The following is a 27730-nucleotide window of genomic DNA, read 5'->3' on the forward strand; positions in this document are numbered from 1 at the left end:
TATTTTTGAAAAATTATCAGCATTTAAATTAGAATTACATTTTCTTATTAGCTTATAAGCTTTTATAAGATTGCAATTACTTGGCTTCAATCCCAGTAACCATTACAGGAATTATATTCACAAGATTAGCAGATTGAAACATAACAAATACAGTAAAAATCCAATGAAATGTGCAATAGAGCTGTTGTACAGTACTTTGTAGGAATTTTTCACTCCATAAGGGATGACAGCGGTGGAAAATCCCCAAAATAAAAATCACCATTCATGTTGCATGTGTAAAGCGCAAAATCGAGATGGAAACTGCAGTAATGGCTGCCTTTTAACAGCCAAGGTTTCTCCCAAGCTTGCCTGTGATGAGAGAGATAGAAGAATATGGGCCAATTATGGACGTACTTGCAACACAGAATTAAAAGGATGAAAGCTTTCTTTAACTCCGTTCATGCTTCAAGGTGGACATGACTTTCCTAATGATATATATAAAGATTAGATCGATGTGCATATACATCTTTTATTTCTTTTTGTGATCAAATGTGCCATGTTTTGGATAGGTTTATTATCTTGATGCTGATTATGAGGAGACCTTTATATTATGCTGAAATTATGAATATTACAGTGTTGTAAATAGTTCCCTTTTCATTTTAGGAAGAAACAAAGTGTGAAAGCTACCCCTCTTGAGTCGCACTTGACAATGATGAATGAAGAATGGCAGACTATGTTTGGGACATCAGACTTACAGAGTCCCTCACCTCGAATGTCTGATGGAGGCAGCGTGTAAGTATTGACTTTTCAGTTTTTAAAATTGAGGAATTTAAAAATAAGCATAAGGCACACTTTTCTAAAATTTCATTGTCTCTCAGTATCACTTTGGTATGTACTTTTTGTTTATTTCTAGAAATTGATAGAAGGTAATTGTGTGCGGCTGCGCTACTACTTCCTTTTCTTTTCCACATCCCTTTTCACCAGGGTTGGATGATTTATCAAAACTCTCTATCTGTGCCTGTCTCTCCACTGTTCTTCACTGCAAAGGTATACAAGTAGACATTGCTGCAGGACTAGACATAATCATAATACTTGGTGTGAAACTTAGTGAAGTCCTATCCGTTTTGTCGTTATTATATAATAAAATGTCCTGTTCTGGGTTTGTCCCAAAATGTTTTAAAGTAGTAAATTCTTATTTCAAAAGTAAGTGTTCATTCTGATGTTAATAATTGACGCCGAATCATGATATGTTCACTGCTTAGAAGCATTTTCGAGACGATTCTTGATTGCAGATTGCAAAGCTATGTCTTATTTCATAACAATCAGAGCGGGTTTTCTTTTTGCCCATGGTTGAGCATTGCACTTCTAGATGGCATCTTGAAAGCTATAAAATCAAGGAAAGGGAATGTATCAATTGTTTTCTAGATATTTCAAACGTTTTTGATTCAATTGGTCATATGCACATAGGAAAGACGCTAGACACTCTTCCTCTCCCACTTAAACTGAAACAGATCATATTATCTTTTCAGCAGGGTAACAGAACAGTAATTGAAAATAGTGGACAGTGTTTCTCTCCAGAAAGTTTCATCAGCCAGGTGGCAGGAATGAGTAGCCGGGCTAGAATACTATGTAAAAAATGAATAACATAAAATTTCAATTTATTTCCCTCAGGGCAGTAATAATAATAATAATAATAATAATAATAATAATAATAATAATAATAATAATAATAATATGGCCTCAGCTACCATGTGCAAACATCTTAATTTGATGCCATCTGGCTGCTTGCTCTTCAATTTCGACGTTCCGTTTTACTCCAGGCCTGCTAGAAGGCAGAGTAAACTGAATCTCTCTTGGATGTCTAAGGCTGAATTTTAGTGAATTTTGTCGAATGAATACCAAGTGTGTCACCAGATATTTTTTACATCCTGACATCATACGACATAGAGTGTCGCCCTTCAAAAATCCGTCGCCCTCGCTGGGATTGAGCCTGGTATCTCTACCACTGATCCACAGAGGGCATTAATAGTAATATGAGACAGTTAAACTATTTTAGTGTTATTATCACGAACAAGATGTTCTAGCATTCTACTGCTTGTTCATAATCAATTGACAGTTTTGTTTTTCACTCGAAATCCTTTACTTATAGTTTGATCAACAGAGTCCCAAGAACATTTTAGAAACTGCATAGCATCTAGGATCGTAATCTTCTTCATACGAGCACTGTCGATGTTTGTTAATCTTGTCTGTACCAGCATTTCGCGGTACTTCTTTTTCACACACTGAATAATACCCTGATCGAGGGGCTGTAGTCGGCTTGTGCAATTTGCCGGGAGAAATACCACCTTTACATTCCTGGTAGGTATATTTACAGAATGAGCAGCACACCAATTAGCAGTAATATTTTACAATTTTTTCTCCCCATTTTGGCATAAAGTGCACGCAAAAATTCTTCAAAAAGGGAAGATATCATCCAAGCATTGCCATTGGCTTGATATTGGCACGACAAACTCCGAACATTTTTGAAACATCGAGGCTTTATGGCTTTGCCGATGACAAGTGGGGGCAACTTTTCTGTCCCGCTCTCGTTGCAGCATAGCAGGACAGTTAATCTCCCCTTGCTTAGATTCCCACCACGGCAGGTCTCTCCTCTGTATGCGAGAGTCCTGTTGGGAAGTAGGCTATAAAAGAGTCCCATTTCGTCAGCATTGAAGACGTCATTGGAATCAGTCTTTCAGCAGTGACGGAAGTGTAACTGTAGTCCATGTTCCCACAGTCTCGCCATCAATACTGGCTGCTTCTCCTCTCACATATTTGTAAAGTAGACCATGTCTATTTTTAAAACGCTCAATCCATCCGTTGGAAACAGCGAAGTTTGTCAGTCTGATTTTGTTGGCAATGTAAATTTCTTTTTCGCAAAGTGTATTTCCATCTACTGGGATATTCACAGCATGTGCTTGGTTGAACCACTTCAAAATCATTCTTTCCAACTTCAGAAAATTTCCTTCGCGCACTCATTTTCTTTTTCAGTTTCTATTTTGCTTATACGCATTTTCAATTTTGTCTCGGTTTATCACAATAGTGTTCAATATAGAAGGTGCTAGTTTTAACGTTCGTGCCAATTCTACGTGCTTAAGATGTGGATTCCTTTCTACTTTTTGAAGGATTTTAATTTTTTCTTTATTAGTGAGTGGTTTCATGACCCTTTTCTTATCTTTGCTTTACAGTTGCTTTACGTCGCACCGACACAGATAGGTCTTATGGCGACGATGGGACAGGGAAGGGCTAGGAGTGGGAAGGAAGTGGCCATGGCCTTGATTAAGGTACAGCCCCAGCATTTGCCTGGTGTGAAAATGGGAAACCACGGAAAACCATTTTCAGGGCTGCTGACAGTGGGGTTCGAACATACTATCTCCCGAATACTTTATAATGGCCGCACTTAAGCGACTGCAGCTATCGAGCTCGGTCTTTTCTTATCCATAGCTAGGTTATCACAAGACAGATACCGTATGTACTGTGCTACTGAACTTCTCACAATTATCCTATTAGTCATTAAGTAGGCTGTCACGCTGCAAATAATCACTTCACTTCTTTTTACCGCTCAACACATTAAATTTCTAACTTCTGATCTGAATGCGAAATAGGCTACAAGCACAATCAAGCGCACTGGGTTATTCAACAATCTCACTGACAAGACCTTTCCATAGAACAAAGAACATAGAACAAAATATAAAGCACCTTTTCCTATGAGAAAATCAAATGGTCAAAGATATGTCTTTCGGTCATGACCTTCGACCAACGGCTACACAGTTGCACGGTTGCTAGAGTTACACTTCCGTTACACATTTTGTGGCGGTAACGTCTGGGGCACATAATTTCGGATGATTCTCAGCCATAAGCCATGTATGTCAACAGGACAGCTTTGGAAAAAAAAAATTATCATAAAAACTGAATTCAGCGCTCCTAGCCGCAGTGGAATCTATTACTACTGTGCTTTAACTTAGCATTGTCCTGTTCTGTTCTAGTTTAAAGTCTTTGCTGCCAATCAATGACGCAAAACTCAACTTTACCTAAGCTAACAGTTTGCCTCTCGAAAGCGCAATATACTCGGTGTTCGAGAATTCAAGATCATTTCCTCTTATCATGCGACTTTCTCCGACCGACCCATGGCGAGGACTCTTATCTCTGTTGGAAATCACATTCCGTACACAAGGGATGACAAAGAACATTTTCAGGTCTGGGGAATATACGATCATACTAAGCAGTAAAGGCGAAAAGTCGTGACATGTTAAGTGAGGTATTTTTATACAGATTTAATACGCTGGGCGTTGGGACTTCAAATTTACGACGTGCTAAGCGGGAGAATGTGTTAATGAGGAACGTACTAACGAGATTTCACTGTAGGTTATCATTATAGACTATTATGCCTTTCAACGTTCAGTCTGCAAACCTCTGAGAATTCACTAAACGTCGCCACAATCCTCTATTTGCAGCTAGTGCTGTGGCATAATTTAGTTCTATACCTCTTATCTTCAAATCGTTAGAAACTGAGTCTAACCATCGTCGTCTTGATCTCCCTCTACTTCTCTTACCCTCCACAACAGAGCCCATTATTCTCCTAGGTAACTTATCCTCCTCCATTCGCCTCACATGACCCCACGACTGAAGCCGGTTTATGCATACAGCTTCATCCATCGAGTTCATTCCGAACGTCGCCTTATCTCCTCATTCGGAGTACCCTCCTGCTATTGTTCCCACCTGTTTGTACCAGCAATCATTGTCGCCACTTTCATGTCTGTTACCTCTAACTTATGAATAAGATATTCTGAGTCCAGCCTGCTTTCGCTCCCTAAAGCAAAGTAGGTCTGAAAACACACTGATGTAAAGAGTTTCATCCAATTTGACATTCAATTCTGTTGAATTTCTTACCTACTGGCATCAGTTTCAAAATGAAATTAAGTTTATATTATTTTGTGAATGAAATTTGAAATATTTATCAGTAACCATAGAAATTATTGCTCCTTGATGCTCAGATACTTCTTGACATGTTAAGTAGAATTTCGGTTAATATTGTTGTTAATTTTTTACATTTTTTAATGATTATTTCTTGTAATTTGCCATGAGAGATAAGTGAGTTAGTGTAGATATTACTTATTTATACTTTTCTTTATATGCAGGTCACCTCCAGGGGGTAGTTTGTTAGGTGATATGCACATGTCGCCTCAGTGCAGTATGGACACCGATCACAGTCTTCACGAGCGGTCTTATATTCAGTGTAAGTGAGAGTTTGTTCCGATCATTGAAAAGCTAGAACAGATTTAAATGTTACCCAACCTGTAGAAAGAAGCCAGTTCTGTTTTATATTTACCTTTTAGTATCTCTTTATCTACTTTGATGGCATGGAAGGAAAATCTTGATTCCTGTTCAGCCAGATCCTTGGTTACAAGCATATTTCATCAAATGAAAGCCACTGAAATAATATTTGAATTACAAGAGAAGTCCGCTATAGTGAGTACGGCATATAACAAGAACCCCATTATAACAACAATTTTTTGTTATGCCTTCAAAATTCCTATATTAAGCTGTGTATTATCCTTCAGTTACAGCTAGAGCCCTATCACTGACGCATCCGTTATTACGAGCGGTTAAGCGCTCGCGATTTTTTTCAGTTACCTATATTTATGCACCCCAGTGATTATGTTACATGCGATCGATTACCTTCGATATCGTTTCATTGCTATTTCCACTAGCGAGCTCTCTCATCAACATTCGAAGGCGATGTCAGAGTAGATTAATAATAAATACCTGTCAATTGAGTTCCGTAAAGAAAATTCAAAATGAAAGAGAACATATTTTCATAATAAATACGTAAATAACGTGTCTGATAACAGTTGTTAAGTCGTTAAAAATAAAGGCTGACTAAATGATCGCTTAATTTTAATGCTATATACTGCAATTAAGAACAGGACACACCTTGAGATATGGCTGAGTGCATAATTGATTTCAGAGGTTAATTTGTATTTTCTCACATGTGGTAAATTTACGGAAAGGCTTTTATCATTTAAATTTATAGCGAGAAGGTTATAATTTCTCTACTGGTGCTTGAAGCATGTTTCCATCATATGTATAGTATGGTTAAGTTAGGATAGGTGATGCTGTTTGAATAAAAGAACTGAAACATTTGCTACAAAATGCGATCGATCATCTTTGGTACGGTATAGTTTTCTCACTATGTGCATTTGCGAGCTCTCTCATCAACATTTGAAGGCGGTGTTGGAGTCCATTAGTAATACCCATCGAGTGCTGTTCTCTAAAGAAAATTTGAAATGAAAAAGGTTAACATGTTTCTGTAATAAATGCATAAATAACCTGACCGATAGCAGTTCTTAACTCACTAAAAATAAAGGCAAGAATATTTTCCTGATGGATTGTCATATTATAGAGACACATGGAATAGGTATTGCTGGCAAATTTTCAGCGGGTTTTCTTTGGTATTATGATGAGAATTAAAATTTAATGGTCATTAAACCTGCAGAAATAAAGAATAATTATGCAGCCGCAAAAAAATACGGCATAACAAAAGCCAGTGTTCGGCGTCTAAAATGCACACTGTACAACAAAGGCATTCGTATGATTTTACAGAGCACTTTTTGAGCCTGATTTTAAAATGTTGAAGGAAAAAGTGGGGTTCGTCTTGTATTTAGAAAAATACGGTATTATAATTTTTTCAAAATGAAATTAAACACACACTTTCACAAAAAATAACAAACATATAAGCCGTAGCGTGGATATCATCCACGGAAATGCAAGTTTTAAAAAAACTGATTGCCGTTTCATACCAATTTCAATGTGTATGGGTTTTTTTCCAACTTCTGTACAAAAATCGGGTATAATGACAATCCGCTGTAGCAGGTAAATTTTTCACTATTATGAATTCTCGCTATAACGGACTTCTACACTTAATCTTAAGTTACCTAGGCACTCTACGATTTGGCGCCAGGTAGTACATCAAACTAGGGACTGCCTGGCTGAGGCAGTAAATGTAACTTGAAAGCTCTTCAGTCTGTCCAACACACAGTTCAAGTATAAATATAATACTACAACATGCCTGTAAAAAAAAACACAGTACTAAACAAGGGATAAAAATACACACTATTAAACAGACTGAAGAGCTTTTAAATTACATTTAAGTGGGTCGAATCCAAGCAACCGAGATGAAATTTCATAGAGGAATAATTGGGAAGACACAATGGGATAAAATCAGAAACGTAGAAATCAGAGAGAGAATTGGATTCCCTAAACTGCAAGACAAGATAGAGACCAGTAAGATGAAATGGTACTGACGCCTGATGAGAATGGAAGAGGATAGAGTTCCAAAGCAAGTATTTATGGAGAAAATATTAGGAGGAAGAGGAGAAAGACAACGGGGAAGGCCCAGAATGAGGTGGGTGGATACAGTGAAGGAGAATATACACAAGAGAGGAATAAAAGTAGAAGAAATATTGGAGGAAGGAAGGGAGTGGTGGAGAGACAAACAACTGTGGAGGTCCTTGATTTGACCCAGAAGGCTGTAAACGGGGGAGGGGGGGAGAAGAAGAATACTTCCATTTTTATGACACTGTTTCCTCATGTTGCATCCATTCTTAACAGGTATTTTATTATTAATGTTTCTTTGTTTGTGGAAAGTGATATTTTTATTGTAGATATTCCAGTTGATTGTGTAGCCTTTACTGTTGTCTACATGATATACAAGGCCTGGAAATACTGGCCAGCATATGGGGTCATGGAGAGTTTCAAAATACACCGGTGGATGTCATTTTTATGGGTTGACCTTCATATTGCTCTTAAATGAAAAAGAACACAAGTATGTTCATATTCACCTGATAAACTCATAAAAATGTTATAAGGAAGGGAAAAATTTACAAAATATAAATCGGTTTAAATTACATAATACTTATTCTGTAACTGTCGGTCTATATATTGAAGAATCATTTAAATTTTCAAGATGTTCCAGTCTCTGCATTAATGTAGCCAAGGTAATTTTTAATGTATTCCTGTGTGGAAGTTTTAAGCGACCATCTAATTAAAATGAAACCAGTAGGTGCTTTTCTATACCACAAAACATTTTTATTTTCAAATTAGTCTCACCAAATTTGAAGTTTTTCTTTCCGTATGGGTCTAGCTGATCTACTTTCTTCTGTATTTTGTTGTTTTCACCTTCTCAGATTTTAATTCTTTCAGTTCTGTCGAAGCTTATGAATTACTTCCTTATAATCTATCAACTGACTTCGTCAGCAAGATAGATTTCCTTTTGTTTCTATTGTACTGAGCTCTTTGGGATGCTTTTGGAGTTGGGGTGGATAGTAGAATTGCTGTTTTTGTCATAGGAGGTTGAGGTGTTTCTTGGTAGGTGAAGCTGCCATTGATTGAATTCTTTCTGGTTTAAATGAATCTAATCTGGGGTATGATCACTTCTGTGTTTGGCACATATTTGTTAACCACTAAATATGGATGATATTTTATTTGGAAGAAGCCTCTTCTTTGTGAGGCTAACACTAAAAATCAAATTCAAGGAAATGCTTGCTATACACTTTCGACCGTCTTGGTAACCATAAAAATCCTAGTTTTTTGCCTTGTCTCAAAATGGCAATTTTCCACTTCTCTAGTAAGGTTGGATCAGTAAGAAACATATGGGATGTCACATTTTTTCTTTCTTTGCAGTGTTTGAAGAACATCTTGGAACAAAGCAGTGTGTACCATTTTTAATACTTTACTCACATTCCCATATTGTGTATATAACATGACTTGGCCCTACAAGAATTATCACAGTATTGACAGCAATACCACACTATTCGTCACTGCCATAAAAAAACTAAAGGTAGTCTTGGTGTTTTGATAAAGAAGCAGACGAAGTAACAACCTTAAAATTTTTATTACTATTAATCATTTTCATTCTGTGCCCTGATAGAATAGGTTACGTACTTTCTCAGGCCAAGGAGATTTGAAGGCGTGATTTAAGGTGCAGAGATGGTGATGGGGTGGTGCCCATGGCCTATAAAAAGATATGTCCCAAAATTTGTCTTAGTTCAGGAGAATGGAAAACTACGGAAAACCATTCTCAGGTTAGACTACTCTGCTCAGTCAATATAAATTGTATGTATAAACTACAAATAAATAGGGGTGATGACCTAGATGTTAGGCCCCTTTAAACAACAAGCATCATCATCATCATCATCATCATTAAATACAAAATTACAAAGGGGATCAAAACTAACTTACAGACGGAATAAGATGTAACATTATTAAAGTTGTAATTAATGAAGGAAAAAAGATAACATGGTGCACGTATAAGGGTTCTATAATTCGTACAGCTGTAGCACGCCAAAATATTCCACAAAAACCATTAATAAACTGCAAACATATCACACATGTAATGCGAATCTTATACCAAATCACAGCTCGAACTCACTGATAACAGCCCATAACCCTGACACCTACCACCAAGACTACAAACCTAAATTGTTCCGTTATTCTGTTGGTCAATCGCCCATTCTTTCCAACCTTATATATTACGTATATATTACTTAATTTTTCTATGCAGGTTTTGTTAGCTACTCTTTTGTTGCCAGTACTTCCAGTAATTTTGCCCAAGTACTTGGAAGTGATTAACTTGTATGATGTTGCCATTTAGTAGTAGTAGTAGTAGTAGTAGTAGTAGTAGTAGTAGTAGTAGTAGTACTAGTAGTTGTAGTAGTAGTTGTTGTTGTAGTTGTTGTTGTTGTTTTAATTATTGATGCTCATCTGTGTATAGAAGGAAATTTAACATTTCTCAGAGAACTGAATCCTTCCTTGTATCTTCATGCAGATCGTTGTGCACCTTGCCGGCTTGAATTACGTCAGCTTATCACTCGGAAGCAGGAACAATACAGCATCACTCTGAAGAGCCGAGAGTGGGCAGATAACACCTTGTGGGCGACCCCTCTGCCTCCACCGAGCTGGAGACTGCGTGGATCTCTGGTGGCTCACCTCCACGAACACAAGGGAGCTGTCAACAAGTAAGTTTATTCTCCTTTGTGATTTCAAATTCGTGATTGAAACTTCTCCAGTGAGGTCAGAAAATGTAAACTTTGTTTCAGAATGGTGTCCATTCCCGAGAGTTCCTTGTTTGCCAGTTCTTCATCAGATGGTTGCATCAGAATATGGGATTGTGGTAAGATGGAGGACCGGAATATTGCCAACCGTTCACGACAGGTGTATAATCGCCAAGCTGGACCTCTCAGTGGCCTAACAGTTTGTGAAAGCAATCAATCTCTGGCATCTGCATCTCAGAATGGATCTGTTTTCGTGTTAAGGTACTTCAACATTTCTTAGATTATCAAGTGAAAAAAATGTGGACTTAGAATGTGAAAAACATTTGCATTCTCTCTCTCAGATTAACTCCACTTGACAACCTGTTACAACTAAAGTTAAAAACTTCATGGTTGTTCTATATTGAACTGAGAATCACACAAGTAATTTTAATGTAAGGAAATCCACCTTTTCAATACATACAAAACCGTTGCACATAAGTTGTACTACAATATTTTTATTATTATGAAGGTACCGGTTTCGACATGTTTTCAGTGTCATCATCAGCCTTTCGTAAAACCAAGCTAGAGAATAAATTCACATATAGCACCTATAAACACACAGTAGGTAAAATTTGTATAATGCATTGTATTTGTACTTGTATTCATTTCATTTCATTCTTAGATGTCACCGAAGGGTACACATCGATCAGTTTTTCATCCCTAATTTAAACCTAAATGAAATTTCTGAGAAACCCAAGGTTCTTTATGGCTTTCTTATTACAGCTCTTAAAGGTATTAAGTTTTCAAGAAAGGGTTCGATCTTCCACACATTACATAACACCCTCCCTTGCCATACATCCCCACTGCATTGCCCTCCAGACCCGCCCCCAACACCTCCCCCATAGGCGGTTCCTCTCCAAGCCCCTCCCTTACCTTCCTCTACTCTCCTATCTACCTCCACTTTACCTCCACAAACCAGCTCCAGTTGTCAACTCCTCTCCACGCCCCGCTTGAAATGAGGAACCTCGGTCCTACATATCATCCCAGGACCTACATGTGCACTGAAAACCACCTTTCGACGTGCATAGTACAATTTTAAGATAAGAAGACTATGCCATCAACAGCGCTCAGATTATTCTTCAGGGCCGCATTTCACTATGAATAGGACACTTATCAAGATTTTAACGTACCGAGCTCGATAGCTGCAGTCGCTTAAGTGCGGCCAGTATCCAGTAATCGGGAGATAGTGGGTTCGAGCCCCACTGTCGGCAGCCCTGAAGATGGTTTTCTGTGGTTTCCCATTTTCACACCAGGAAAATGCCGGGGCTGTACCTTAATTAAGGTCTCAGCCACTTCCTTCCAATTCCTAGGCCTTTCCTATCCCATCGTCGCCGTAAGACATATCTGTGTCAGTGCAACGCAAAAAAAAAAAAAAAAAAAAAAAAAGACTTTAACGTGTTCATTAAGCTTTATCATACCAACGCCCAACTTTACAGAAAGTGCCTCAACTTATGTACCAAGACAACATAAGACTATTACACCACCAGTGCGTAGCAATCCTCATATATTTTATATAAACTATTTTAAATGTGTGTCGTTATACAAATTTTACCTAGTGTGTGTGTATTGCTGCTATACATGAATTTATTCTCTAACTTGGTTTTTTGAACGGCTGATGATGACATTGAAAACATGTCGAAACCGGTACCTTCATAGTAATAAAAATGTTGTAGTATAACTTAGGGCCCAGGAAACAACCTGGGGGAGTCTTTACGAACATCTTGAGACTCTGGCTGAAAACGGGGGTGTGATGTGAATATAATATATGAACTCACCAAGAGAGTTCACTTAGCCTCTCATACCTCAATTCTCCAAATCCTACCTACCCATGGTGCCCCTGTTAAGCTGAGCAACCCAGTGGAAGGTTCAACCCCAGTGGGAAACTGGGTCAGTGAGTCAAAAGGAGTGGAGGACAGTGGAAGGCAACAGGAAACCACCACTGTAATTTTCCCAAGAAAACCCCATGGCTTTGATCAAATCAAAATATTCCGGAGTTTCAAGTTCCCCAGTCGGATCTCCGGGGGGAACTAGGTTGAGGGAAGCCTCAAGAAATGTGCGGTGCTGCAAAAGACGGTACTGTTTAGGAACTTGGAATGTAAGATCCATGTATCAAGGAAAGCTTGATATAGTCAAACGAGAAATTAAGAGACTGGGCATCGATATAATGAGAATAAGTGATGTGAGATGGATTGGTATTGGTGAATTTGCTACAGATGAGTAAATGGTCTACTATTCTGGACATGAAAACCAAAGGAAAAATGGAGTTGCCCTCATAGTTAGCAACAGGGTGCAATTTTAAAACTGATAGAATGATGTCGGTACGTTTTCAAGGCCAACCTTTTAACATCACAGTCATACAAATTTACACTCCAACCACGGAAGCTGAAGAGGAAGATATTGACCAGTTCTATGAAGACTTACGAGAATTGCTACAGTTAACACCGAAGAAGGATGTCGTCTTCATTATTGGCGACTGGAATGCCAAAGTAGGAAATCAAACTGTAGATGGAGTAACGGAAAAATTTGGCCTTGGCACAACAAATGAAGCTGGACAGAGACTCCTAGAATTCTGTCAAGACAACTCACTGGTCATTACCAACACACTGTTTCAATTGCCCAAACGACGCCTATACACCTGGACCTCGCCAGATGGTAAATGGCGAATCAGATTGACTACATACTTTGTAGTCAGAGGTGGAAGAGCACTGTACAGTCATCCAAAACAAGGCCTGTGGCTGATTGTGGATCAGATCATGAGCTCTTAATTTCCAAATTCTGGCTCAAATTAAAAAGGATTGACAAAGCCAAACCATCAAGCAGATATGACGTAAATAGCATACCTCTTGAATATACAGTAGAGGTTAGAATCGGATTTGATTAGATTTAAGAGATAGAGTCCCAGAAGAGCTATGGTCAGAAGTATGCTGTGTTGTTAAGGAGGCAGTGGAAAAGCATATTCTGAAGAAAAAGACGAGAAGAAGGCCACGAGATAAGAATGCCTTTTTGAATGAACAGTGCAAGGAAGTTGAGAAAAATAACAGACTGGGTAAGACAAGAGATCTTTACATAAGAATTGGAGACATCAGAGAGAAATTCCAGGCAAAGATTGGAATGATAAAAGATAAAAATTTGTATAGAAAAAATCGGAATACTCCTGATGATGAAGTTACTCTATTGTCAGAGCCAGAACCAGATATCCTAGAAAGTGAGGTCAAGTGGGCCCTAGAAAGTATTGCAAACAATAAGCAACTGATTATGATGAAATCCCAGCAGAACTGTTCAAAATGCTAGGAGAGGATGCTGCGAAAGTGCTATATTCAATATGTCAGCAAATATGGAAAACACAGCAATGGTCAAAAGATTGGAAAAACTCAGTGTTCATCCCAATTCCAAAGAAGGACAGTTCTAAAGAGTGTTCAAACTACTGAACAATCGCACTTATATCACATGCTCGTAAGGTTATGCTCAAGATCCTGCAAAATAGGCTTCGGCAGTATGTAGATCGAGAATTACCTGAAGAACAAGCCGGTTTTCGCAAAGGCAGAGGAACCAGAGATCAAATTGCTAATATTCGCTGGATTATGGAGAAAGCAAGAGAATTCCAGAAAGACCTATACTTATGCTTTATTAACTATGCTCAAGCCTTTGACTGTGTTGACCACAATAAGTTATGGCAAGTACTCAAGACTATGGGAGTACCAGATCATCTTATTTGCCTTATGAGAAATCTCTACTCTAATCAGGAAGCTATGGTGGGAACCCTATATGGAACAACTGAATGGGTCAGGATTGAGAAAGGTGTATGTCAAGGCTGCATATTGTCACCTTATTTATTCAACTTATATGCAGAGTATGTGATGAGGAATGCCAAATGAGATGAAACAGAAACTGGAGCTAAAATTGGTTGGAGATATATAAATAACCTTAGATATGCTGATGACACCACCCTGATGGCAGAAAGTGAAGAAGAACTTGAGTATCTACTAATGAAGGTGAAAGAAGAAAGTGCAAAAGCTGGACGAAGGTTGGCCTGACATATAATTGGTGAAACAATGGAGGTTGTTCCTAGTTTCATCTACTTAGGCTCCAAAATAACTGCTGACGGTGATTTCAGCCATGAAATTAAGAGACGCTTGCTCCTTGGGAGGAAGGCAATGGTCAACCTTGATAACATTTTCAAGAGTAGAGACGTAACTTTAAGAATGAAGATTCATATAGTGAAGGCTATGGTCATTCCAGTAGCAATGTACGGAAGCAGGACCTGGACAGTAAGAAAGACTGAGCGTTGAAGAATAGACGCATATGAACTATGATGTTCGAGAAAACTCTTTAGAGTTCTGTGGACTGCGAAGAGATCTAATAAGTCCATATTACAGGAAATCAACCCAGGCTGTTCACTGGAAGGTCAAATACTCAGACAAAAACATAAAGTACTTTGGTCATATGAGAAAACATGATTCACTGGAAAAGACCTTAATACTGGGGAAGACTAATGGCAACAGGAGAAGAGGGCGACAACGGTCGAGGTGGATTGATGACATCAAGAAAGCCACGACTCTCAATTTAGAAAGACTTCGGAAAATAGTACATGACAGGAAGAAATGGCGCACTTTGATCTATGGTGTCACGGAGAGTCGAAAGCGACTAAAAGACTAACAACAACAACAACAGCAACAGTATAACTTATGTGCAACAGTTTTGTTTGTATTGAAAAGGTGGATTTCCTTACATTAAAATTACTTGTGTGAACCTGTTACAACTGCACAGTTCATCCCTCACGTTCAGCTATGATCCCTAATCATGGAAAACCTGCTAATTTCTAGAGTGAGAGAGGGAAAGAAAAACAGTTTTGCCTGGAGAATGTTGTTTAGCTACTCAAAAAGTACTTATTAGAATGATATCCTGACCACATAATGTGCATTTTAAAGGAACATGTATAGATTTAATGATAGTTTCATTTTTCAATTTTGCCGACTTTTAACACCTCTTCCACTCATCAAACAGCAGTGATGCCACTACAAGTAAACAGTAAGACTTAAGTTCTTATTGCTGGCCTGTCATAAAAATGGCTCTCAATACTTAGACATAGTTTATATCATCTGGAGAAATTTATCCAATCTAACAAACATTTTGTCACCAATGCTTCCGTACATTGCTACTGGAAAGACCATAGACTGACAGAATGGAAATAACTGGTTCCCTCATTTTAGACATTGTTTACTCTTAATCCTCACTCAGTGATATCTTTAATTTTTTTTAATTTTTTAAATCATGGAATGTAAGGAAGTTGGTGCGGAACAGAGAAGTTCCTATGGAACGTAAAGAGATAATGTTCAAGATGAACTACACCCCTATATTAACATACACATCAGAGACTTGGACATTGACAGCAAGAGATGAGACTAAAATTCAGGCCATTGAGATGAAGTTCCTGAGGAGTATGGTAGGGAAGACAAGGAGAGACAGAGTAAGAAATGTTGAGGTCAGAAAAGAGATACGGGTAGAACAACTGAGTGATAAGATGGAGAGGAACAAACTGAGATGGTTTGGACATGTTATGAGGATGGAGGAGGGAAGAATACTGAAACAATGTTGGAAGCTAAGATAGAGAGAGAGTTGCAAGAAGGAGGCCCAGAGAAAGATGGATAGACTGTCAAGAGCAGTATAAGAAAAAGGAGACTGGAATGAAATACAGTAGAAGTTTGTTATAGCGAGAATTCATAATGGCAAATAATTTACTTTCTATAACTGATTGTCGTTATATCTGGTTTTTCATAAAAGTTGAAAAAAAACCCATACACATTAAAATCAGTATGAATCGGCAATCAGTTTGTTCAAAACTTGCGTTTTTGCAGATGATATCCACACTGTGGCTTATTCGATTGTTATTTTTCAAAAATCTGATACTGCGTGAAAGTGTATGTTTGATTTCATTCTGAAGAAAATTATAGTATCATTCCAGAGGCCTCTGTGCCAAACGCTCCAGTTTTCCTCTTCAAACAGCATCAGCTAACCTATATGTATCATGTAAACATACTTCAAGTGCACATAGAGAAATGATAACCTCCTCACTACAAATTTACATGAGAACAGCCTTTCCGAAATTTAACTAAATGCGAGAAAATATAAATTATCTTCTGTAATCAGTGATGTTCACTGCTGTATCTTGAGGTGTATCACATTCTTACTTAATTTCATTATATAACATTTAAGTGATCGTTAACTTCAGCCTTTATTTCTAAGGAGTTAACAACTGCTATCAGCCACATTATTTACACATTTATTACAAAAACGTGTTATCCTCTTTCATTTTGAATTTTCCTTTTGAGAACAGCAAGCGGGTATTACTAACAGACTCTTGACATTGCCTTTGAATGTCGACAAGAGAGAGCTCGCAAGTGTACATAGCGAGAACACGGTACGGTACTGAAGATGATCGATCGCATTGTGTGGCAAATGTTTATTTTCTTATTCAAGCACAGTCACCTAACCTAACTTAACCGTACTATATGTATCATAAAAACAAATTCCAAGCGCCAGTAGAGAAATTAACATTCTCGCTATAAATTTACATGGGAGTAGCCTCTCCGAAATTTAACCAAACTCAAGAAAATATAAACCAACCTTTTAAAACCAGTGATGAGCTCTGCCATATCTTGAAGTGTATTATATACTTACTTAATTTCTGTGTAGAGTATTAAAATTAAGCGATCGTTTACTTAGCCTTTATTTCTAATGAGTTAACAAACTGCTATTGACCACGTTATTTACATATTTATTATGAAAACATGTTCTCCTCTTTCATTTCTGATTTTCTTTATGGAACAGCAGTTGACAGGTATTACTAATCGACTCCACCACCACCTTCGAATGTTGGCGAGAAAATGATACCATACTGAAGATCGAATGCATTTTGTGGAGAATATTTCAGTTTTCTTATTCAAACAGCATCACTTAACATAACTTAACCATACTGTATATATCATGAAAACATATATCAAGCGCCAGTAGAGAAACGTTGAGTCCCAACGACTTCGAATTAATGAGGTTTTTCGTCAACTGTCGGCATCGCCGGTGTTCGCGGATTCTGTTTTCCCGCACACTGCCTGTTGCGTGATATTACGGCGTTCCTTAAAAGGTCGAATACAAAAGAATTCCGATTTCATTCAACTTAGCAATCATGAAGCGCACTGGAGACCCACCGAAGTGAGTGTAAGTGCGGAAAGCTAACCCTCCACGTTCCGGAACGTGTGTTCTATTATGAAGCGGAGCGGATAAATTTTGAGTTGAAATTACTCTGTAACATACTATTGTTTTAAAATGTAAAGGCAGTTTCAAATTAAAAATCTGAATTTCGGTAATGGAGCCGACATTGTACTTTGAATTACGAATTATCCGTATTTCGAATTAAACAATTGAAATAACATGCAAAACTGTATCTCATGTTTCCAGGAATGAGAGCTTCTTCGAATTAGGCAGAATTTTGAATTAACCGATTTCGAAGTATCGAGGTTCTACGGTATTTAGCATTAAAATTAAGCGATCGTTTACTTCAGCCTTTATTTTTAACGAGTTAACAACTGCTATCGGATATATTATTTACGCATTTATTATGATACCACAAGAAATAAATTTCATAATTAATCTATATTGTCAGCCTCAACAAGAGAGAAGATCTTAATAATTGAGTGACTCCACCTTTACAGTACTGTACAATGTTATTCTTTTCTATTTTATTTAAAAAGGGACATGTTTCGTCTCTTCCTTGTGAGACATCTTCAGCCTAAAAATATTATATTAATAAACACATGATATTCTTGATAACACTAAAAACAATGACTTATCCTTAAAATGTTTAAGAGTCAAGACGACTCTGTCGGTCATATGTAAACACAATTATAAAAACAGTTCATGCCATAGGAACAAATTACTAAATGGTAAAAAGTTCCATTGAGTTTTGATACTCGAAATAAAAATTATGTGATGATCACAGTGTTTTAAAAGCGGAAATAAATCTTGAATTAGATTGATGTCATCTCAAGTTTATGGAAGCTTGAGTACGTATGTGTCTGGTTAAACAGGGCTTGTTTTCCTTGGTGGAATTTCTCAATATGCTGGTTATGTAGCCAGACAAATCGTGCGATCCATATATTGTTGGTATATGAAAAGTTCTAGAAAGAAAAAAGGAAGGGAAAAAAGGTAAGAGACTTGTTCAAAATTCTAAGGTACATGAGGAACAGTGGAACCTCAATTATCCGTTCCCGGAAACTACCTTTTCCTGCATTATTAGTTTAAATTACGTGGTCCCGCGAGTATCCTAATTAAATCACGTTGTAAAAGTCCCTCATTATCCGTTCCTCGAAGATGCAATTTTCCGGATCGACCGTCCAGAACTTTCAGTCCCGTCAACGCTAAATCCCCGATAAAACATTTTTTTTTCTTTCTTCAAGAAATTATATCTCATGAAAGGATGGCTCAGAAATCATAAAGCAGAGAGTGGCCACAACAGTTGGAAGGAGACAGAGTGTATTTTGACAGCTCTACTTGCAAATGGAACGACAAATCTAGTATTGTAAAATTATCATATACGATTATGTTATCTAGATCAGAACAGATGTTGCACCTTATGTACATAAAGGCATAGGAGATCTTGGGATTGTCTATTACTGTTTTGGTCCTAATATAAGACCAGGAATTTTACGTTTTTGTGTTATGATGTCATAAAAACTGCAGTCGTTTTAATTGCATGACGTTACATTTTAAAAGTTTGTATAATTTCCAACTTGTACTGACTAGTGCAGCAGGCGTGCTTTCCAGCTGAGCTCAAGGTCACGAATAACCATAATTTCTGAAGTTTTGGTGATATGTTTTCTCTTTCCAATTTGATTGAGATTAGTGATGAGCAGAATTGAATATAATGCATTCCAGAACTTTTGAGAATCGATACTTACATTCAAAACCATATTCTCAAGTTCCACATAATCTTTAACCCTGGATAGGTGGCGCTCGTTGATGCAACATGAGGGGTGGCGTGGGGTGCTTTCTGATCACGATGATTGAACTTGCTCCAATAACAAAATGCTAATTTTTATGTGCGTATATTGATGTATTAGGTTTATTAACTCACTAGCATGATATTTTATCGAAAATAAATATATATATCCAATTATTATTATTATTATTAGCGTATGATGTGTACATGACAATCAAAATATACAAATATAATACAAAATATACAAATATACAAGTTGGTGACAGCATCAGAACTTCACTTTTATATTTTAATGTCCAAATTTTTTATCATGTAATCACTTCTGGTGTTACTTCAAAAAATTCCTCCACAGAGCCAGGAAATGCATGTAGGGGGCACTCTTGAACTATGTGCTTGATAGACTGCACTTGAGCACCACAGTCACAGCAGGGAGAATCTACCCATCCCCACAGATGTAAGGCTGCGCTAGTCCTACCGACACAACATCGGATCCTGTTCAGGGTTGACCAAACAGCACGGGGCAGACTAAAGCCAGCCACTAAGTAGTGTCACAGCATATGATTGTTATAAAGGTAAAAACTTGTCATGCACAGGAGTAATCTATATTAAATACCTTATCTTGCTGAATTCAGCTGATAGACTTAGATCCTGCTTACTGCATAATGCTATTCCCAGTGTATAACCCTTGGTGGTGGGAGGGGTCTTTCCAAAATAATTACGCTACTGAAAATAATAAGTAATTCGTTTGCGAGCATAATTTCCTCTGACTGTTTTATTTTTCATGTTCATGCAGTTTAAAATGAGTTGCAATATATTATCATTCATGAAAACATGGTCCAAGTTTTTTAGGAGATGATGTGCTTCTTGCTATGAATTTTAATTTTATTCCCAGTAAATGAGTGATAATGTTGTGGGTTCGAGTACATGACTTTTTAGGAAGAGGAATTTTTGTTCATTTTGTAACACAATCCTTCCCTCTTATGGTTCAGAACCATTGAGAAAGAGGTAAATCATCATCACTAATATTTACTTTTTCTTAATTAGCGCTCTGTTAGAGTCTACAACGTCTCTTTCATTCTCACTCTCGCTAAAACTTCTTCCTCTTCAACGGCCTGTAAAAGAGATAACACCCTTGCCTCATACTCTTCATAACTCATTTCAGCGATAAGGAATTGACTGAATGAATTCCTAACATGATTGTACAAGTAACTCACTGGGTACCCTCAACCCTGCTAATGGTACTTCCGATGAACAGGTCTGATGGTGCGGAGTCCAATGAGACTCTTTATTGCACCGCTTGACAATAATCCCTCTTTCTGAGAATGAACATCCTTCACTACAATGCCACTGACCTCAGACAGAAGGCAAAGAATGTGGGGAGAGGTATGTGGCAGCCAAGGTCTCTAAGTTTAAAAATATGCACAAATAACGCTATAGGTAATACTACAGTTGTGTGTAGGCCTAATTTACACGGTACGAGATTTCCAGAAACTGACTACAAACAGTATGCCGGTGACCAAATTACAATGGAAGATTAAAAAAAACGAAGGAATTTCACCATCATGTTGGGCACTTTTTTATCTAATGTGCTTCATTTTATTAGATTAGAGAATTAAAAACTACTTGGGGATGAGTGTTGTTTGGCTTAGTGTTAGATTTTTCTAAGAGTTTGGCTGATCAAAGTTGCTGAACTAAAAGAAGTTTTTGCGGGAAACTGACAAAGTTTTCCCGGTAAAACTGATATTAAAGTATCAAGATTTTTAACTCGCGTACCGGCAATTAATGTTTGACGCTGGCCCTGCTTCACCCGGAGGGCCCATGTTCGATTCCCGGCCAGGTCAGGCATTTTTACCAGGATATGAGGGCTGATTCTAGGTCCACTGAGCCTACATAATTACCTTTAATTCAGGAGCTATCTAATGGTGAGATGACGACCCCGGTCTAGAGAGCCAGGAATAACGGCCGAGAGTATTCGTCACACTGTCCATGCATCACCTCGTAATCTCCAGGCCTTCGAGCTGGGCAGCGGTTGCTTGGTAGGCGAAGGCCCGTTGGGGCTGTGGTTTGGCTTGGCTTAGGAGTGTTTGTAAAATTATAATCATACATATTTCATTTTTGTGTTGTTTAGCCAAATTGTTGGTAGTTTCCATTGTTCCCGAATTTTCCGTTTTCCCGTGTTGTACGTTTTATATTGTGGTCCCTCCGAAATCGGAGAATTGATGTTCCACTGTATTTACGGTGTCTAAGTATTTTCTTCTCTGCCCGTTTATCTTTCTCTCTCTTGTGCGGCCAGCTCGTGTGCGGTCCTGTGTGGGACTACAGCTTGCTGTTGATTGTAAGTTAGGAGCAGCGTGTTCCCGAGCGGAGGTGAGGGGAGTGGTAGTAGGGGGAGTCAAGTAGAGGGCAACAGGAGAATTAGAATTGTTCATATTCTGAAAAAAAAAGTTTTTATGATTTCTTCCAAAAGAACATTATAAGTTTCGGAGATTTCATTTTGGTTACTGTTGGGTTTAATTCTTTCGTCGGTGTTAATAAAAATATTGTTATATATGTTAAGGAGAGTGCCTTTATTCATTATTTTTAGGATGGAAAGATCTTATTCAATGTCAGAAAATGAACGGTTATAGTCGGACATGTGACTACTTATGACTGAGAATCTACCATATTTGCTGGCGTTAATGTGCTCTAGATAATGAATTGAGAAACTGTGTCCTGTTTGCCCGATGTAACTAGTGGGGCAGTGACAATCACAACATTCCACCAACGCAAATTTGAAAATAGTGAAACCTGAAGCTGTGCACCATATCATATGAAGTCCATTTGTCCACATGTTTTCAACACATTTCCATTGCCTCAGTAACAGGTATTACCACCTCTAGGCACAGTTACAGTTGTGATTCGATCAGGCATACTCAAGATGTAATCTCACATGTTCTCTTGTAGCATGAGCTCCCAATCTGCCTGGAGCATAGCTTCAAGTTGAGCCAGTGTGTTGAGAACGACTTCTAGCACATCTCCCAAGTATATCCCAGACATGCTCTATCGGGTTTAGGTCCAGACTATGAGCAGGCCACACCATGCGCTCAATTCCGACTTCATCCAGGTACTCACGTATACAAACGGCAGTATGTGGGCGAGCATTGACATACATCAGGATAAAATTCTTGCTGTTGAAAGGTGCAAAATGCACCACGTAATCCACTAAAATCTCCTCAATGTATCGGTGGTCTGTCAATCTTCCATTCTCGATGAACACATGCTCCGTGTGCACATTAGTGGTACCAGACCATCACAGAGCCTCTATTGAACGGTGTCCTTGCAGAGAAAGTACCGAGTGAATAATATTCCCCAGACCTTCTCCATACCTACTCCCTCCCTCCGGTGCTCTCGAACCAAATCTGAATTCATCTGTAAACAGCACTGAGCTCCGGTGCTCCCCAGTCCAGTTTCGAGGGTCATTAGCGAATTGCATCCGACAGGCATGGTGCTCTCGTGTTAGCAGAGGTCCTGTGGCAAACTTCTTGGACTTTATATCCACTTCATACAATGTCGTTCTTACTGTCCTTCCACTGACGTTTGTGCCCCGTACTTGCTGAAAACAATTTCTGGCCTTCACAGTGTTGTGTGTCGATCATGAAGGACGTGCATTATGAAAAAGCAATCATCGTGCTCAGTAGTGCTTCTTCTATGACCAGAACTGAGCCTCCTGGTATAAATATTGTCCTCTCTGTACCTTTTAACAGTCTTGTACACGTTACAACAAGACATACATATAACGTCTGCTACATGGCAGATGCTGTACCCATCCTCCACTAATGCCACGCTCCTTGCTGAGTTTTCAGGTGAAAGAGCCATTATGATCTGACTTAGAAGGGAGACTAACTGTTGTAGACAGGTTGTAATGTCCACAAAATTACACGATACGAGAATTCACAGCAATAAACCCTAAGACAGGTGTTTGTGTTTATTCTTATCCAAAGGTGGGAAACGATAATATTGGTGTTGTGATTGTCACAATCAGCAATATTTGCCAATTATTGTGTTGAAATTTCTCAAATGGGCTAATGAACTTATAATACATTGCCATACTTTGTAATGTCATAATACAAAGGTTGGAAGTTAAATAGTGGCAACTATTTATTTACAACAGATACAAAAGTGTTATATGTTAGCAACCTTTACTGTCCTTCAGTGTAGTCACCAGCATTGTGTATAACCCGTTGCCAGCGATGTGGAAGTCGTAGTATACCTTTAGCAGAGCCTGTTCTGTTGATGGCGCGAATGGAGCGGTCTACTGCCTGTCGAATCTCTGCAACAGTTGTGAAGCGAATGCCACAAAGTGGTTCCTTCATCTTCGGAATCAAATCGAAGTCACAAGGACTAGTCAAGGGAGTATGGTGGATGGTACAGTACTTTCCAGTCCCATCGACTGAACAAATCAGCCACAGCTTGCGCTGTATGTGCCCGAACATTGTCGTGCAAAATGATGGGTGGATTCTGCAGAAAGTGTTGCCGCTTCTTTCTCAAAACTGGTCGCAGATGGTGCTTCAAAAACGAACAGTAATACTGTGCATTGATGGTCTGCCGTGAAGGAATGTAATGCGTTAGGATTACACCATCACAGTCATACACGAGGATCATCATAACTTTCACCCTACTGGGGCTCTGATGAACTTTCGACTTTCGTGGTGACCCATAATAATGCCATTTGTTTGATTGGCGTTTCAGTTTTGGCTCGTACGATTTGTCCCATGTCTCATCCAGGGTTATGATACGGCGTAAGAAAGTCTCTCCTTCATGCTCATAGCGCTCCAAGTGCGTCTCAGCAGCATCGTAACACAACCATTTGTGCATTTCCGTCAAATCACGTGGAACCCATCGTGATGCAATTTTTCGCATGCCCAGGCGTTCCTTCAGGATGTGAAGCACAGTCATATGTGCTAATCTGGTTTCTTGGGCGAGCTCGCGAATCGTCTGGTTTTGATCACTGTCCAGTAACGCGGCAAGAGCATGCACTTCTTCTTCACTGACGCTCCTAGGACAACCTGCCCGATGAATGTCCGCCACAGTTTGTCGACCATCATTGAAGGCTTTTACCCAATGTGTCACTGTTCTGTAAGGACATGCAGACTTCCCGCAAGCCTCTTGAAGACCTTGATGACACTGTTGTGCTGTATGACCTCTAGCACATTCAATCTTGATCCAGCTCCGTTGTTCCTGTTTGGAAAACATAGTGACAACGTTACGTTAGACCGCTAGCTCACAAGTGACTGTGTTTCTCTCGCTTGTGCGCACACAGGTGATGTGGGAAGGGTGAGTCCATTTGCTCTGAGGTAAGGTAGGTATGTAACCAACGTATGCTATCAGCGACAGTATTAGATTCCATTGTATAGTGTCTCCACAGCAGTGTTGCCACTATTTAAGTTCCAACCCCCATATTTGATTTTTACTAGGTTTCAAGTTGTCTAACATTAAATTTTGTCTGAAATATGTAGTGTTTTGCTATTTTTGCTGATGAGTGCACATGGAGTGATTCAAGACGTCAAGTTCAGAAACAGGACAGCACTGGCAAAAGAGTACATCTTCGTTAGTTAAGAAAAGAATGAGGTGACAGGAAGCATTATTTTGGAAGGTAAACAACTGGAGATGACAGCTAAATTCAAATACCTTGTCAGCATATCTAATACAGGTTTGGTAGATGAGGAAGTAACCACTCAAATTCAAACCGAAGGAAACTTGCCTTTGGGGAAAGTTTCCCATCCCAATGATCAGATTAGGCCCTATTCTCTACACCCTCATCCGCCCTGCAAGGAGGCTGTTAGCACTTTTTCACTTAGGATTTTAATCACATATGAATGCAGTAAATAGGCCAAGTGACTTTTATCTCCTGTACATTATTTGAAGTGTAAAGTATGGTTGTTTTACTGTAAGTTTGTACTGTAAATTGATGCAGGTGTAATGGAGTAGTATAACTTTGAAACAATTCTCTAAACCATGGGTAAATAATGGAAATATCAAGCCTGGTGGTGATTATTATTATTATTATTATTATTATTATTATTATTATTATTATTATTATTATTATTATTATTATTATTATTTACGTAGTTATGTATGGACATTATTTGTTATAAATCATGATCGTATTATTTGTGAGGTTATGTCATGAAACATCGGGTGTATATATATTAATATGAGTTTATTTAATGTAAGAACATGTAATTAATAGTATATAATTTATGGTTACCTGTATATATGATATATAAATCCAATGCAGTGTTGTGCAACACACGGAAATAGTCCACAACAACGTATCTTTGGCACTAGAGAGTTACAGAAAAATCCATTAATTGTAAATAGGTTGTTGGAGACTCTCGAAATTACGAGAAAACATGTTGTGGCATATTCTTCTAGAAGCCTGGCACGGCAACGTATATAAAGAGTTAGTCTTGGGAGTTGAGTTGTTTAATGAGACTTGTAGTGGAAGTCGTTGTCGAGTGTTTGAAGTCAAGTATGTGAACTTTGTTGGGTTGGTAGTTGGTTGACATACAAGTGTTGCAGTCTTCTTATTCTCATTCATAACAGTGATTTGTTCAAGACTACAGTTTATTAGTATGTACATGAGGGATGTGCATATAATTTTTAAATAAAACTGTATACAATTGATAGCATTTCGTGTGTGTGCCTTTGTAGCTACAACAATATTTGTCCTTGTATTTAGTAATTTCTTTCTCTCTGTTACAGGATTGAAGTGAACAGCAATAAAATGGTTCTCCTACAAAACCGACAGCTTGACCTTCAGGAAGATGGCTGTGCAGTTGACATCAATTATTTTGACTCAGGTATATTGTCGGCTGTGTTTAAGAACTGTTGCAGTATCATAGAGGTCTTTTGCTAGCAGTTTTGCACAAACAGGTTGTTGATGACTGGGGAATAGGAAACAACTGAAGTTGGGCAGGTAGTGACTGTGGCTTTAATTAAGGTACAGTTGTAGCATATTCCTGAAGAGAAAATGGTAGAAGCCTGACATTGGGGTTCAAAACATGCAATTCCTGACCTGCACGACTTGTAGCCAACTTGCTCGGTCTGTAGAACATTGTTTTTGTTTTTGTTTTGAGGAACCCTAGAAGTATTTAAATGAACTGTGGGGAACCCTGGCTGACTGACTCATATTATAACCTAGGCGCAGGGATGGCGAACCTTTTCTAGCTAGTGTGCCATTTTAGGTCTGTATTATTATTCTCAACTGTCTACTGTGCCACTTGTTATTTTCATTTGTAATAGATACAACCCCCGCTCCCACTCACCACCGCCACCACCAACTTCCATCCCTAATTCCAAATTATGTTTCATAATATGTTATTACATATATATAGTCCGGCTCCATGGCTGAATGGATAGGGTGCTTGCCTTTGGTCACAGGGATCCCAGGTTCGATTTCCGGCAGGGTCGGGAATTTTAACCATCATTGGTTAATTTCCGTGGCACGAGGGCTGGGTGTATCTGTTGTCTTCATCATCATTTCATCCTCATCACGACGATGCGCAGGTCGCCTACGGGAGTCAAATCAAAAGACCTGCACCTGGTGAGCCGAACCCGTCCTGGGAATTCCCGGCACTAAAAGCCATACGCCATTTCATTTTTACACATATATATATATATATATATATATTGTAAAATACCAAATACATGTGATTGCATGCTTCATGGTCGTATTTTGCGAATACCGCAAAAATACTTAGTAGCTTTGTAATTTATGTTAGGTTCATAACTTGTCTTCACAACGTTCATTGTAGCAAATAGCTGCTTGCAGGCGTATGGTGACCCAAACAAAGTAAATAGCGCTGTAGCAAGTTTCTTCATGACCGAAAACTTTTGTGGGAGGCTGTTCCACTGTTCAAGTATTAAGTTCTCTGGCTTCTGGAGAGAGTATTCTCCATCAACAGCACACTCGATTTTCACTAATGCTTCATCAAGTTGTACAAAATTTTTCACCCATATATGCTTGTTTAAAATTCAGTCAACTCCATTTCTAAACTGTTAATATCTAACCACTCAAAAGAAGAAAAAAAAGACTCATTTGTGCAATATGAGGTTTTGAAATAAAGTATGATAATTTCTCCAAATTTCGAAATTGAGATCATTTATTGGCAATTATTTGTCTTACAAAGTTCACAACAATAAAAAGTTACTCAATAAGAACAATTACGCGATGCTGGCATTCACACACAAGCCAAACTTCACTAATTCACTGATATGGGTGAGCGAATGGCTTGTCGGCCGCATCTGTTGTTTATTTCACTTGACTTCCGGACATATCATTGTTGTAGTGTTGCCGTAATGCACGCTCGAATGGAATAGAATTTAGATTTTCGGTATTTATTTCTTAAACCTGAAACACTATGACTGTACGATGCACGAGATATGTATAGTCTATAATACAAAACTTACATAAACATTTTAATATGTGCATATGGTGTGCCACCGAAATCATGTTCGCGTGTCACCTAATGACACACGTGGCACAGGTTCGCCATCCCTGACCTAGGGCAAAATATAAAATAGTGTTGTGCAGTAGGTGAGCCAAATTGCAATTCATGTATTTTCCATAAAAAATTTAATGTTGTTT

General features: G+C 38.4%; 1 protein-coding gene across 1 annotated transcript in view; it reads left to right on the top strand.

Annotated features, from left to right (window-relative positions):
- Vps15 (vacuolar protein sorting 15) overlaps nucleotides 1-27730 on the top strand; it is a 213997-nt gene that overhangs the window by 144584 nt on the left and 41683 nt on the right. The window contains exons 19-23 of the mRNA XM_067151658.2: nucleotides 643-771; nucleotides 5157-5254; nucleotides 9845-10034; nucleotides 10116-10331; nucleotides 25846-25943. Coding sequence (XP_067007759.1) covers nucleotides 643-771; nucleotides 5157-5254; nucleotides 9845-10034; nucleotides 10116-10331; nucleotides 25846-25943 — 731 coding nt within the window. The remainder of the gene's footprint in view (nucleotides 1-642; nucleotides 772-5156; nucleotides 5255-9844; nucleotides 10035-10115; nucleotides 10332-25845; nucleotides 25944-27730) is intronic.

The sequence above is a fragment of the Anabrus simplex genome, chromosome 7, assembly GCF_040414725.1.
Source record: "Anabrus simplex isolate iqAnaSimp1 chromosome 7, ASM4041472v1, whole genome shotgun sequence".
In the NCBI taxonomy this organism is placed as follows: Eukaryota; Metazoa; Arthropoda; class Insecta; order Orthoptera; family Tettigoniidae; genus Anabrus; species Anabrus simplex.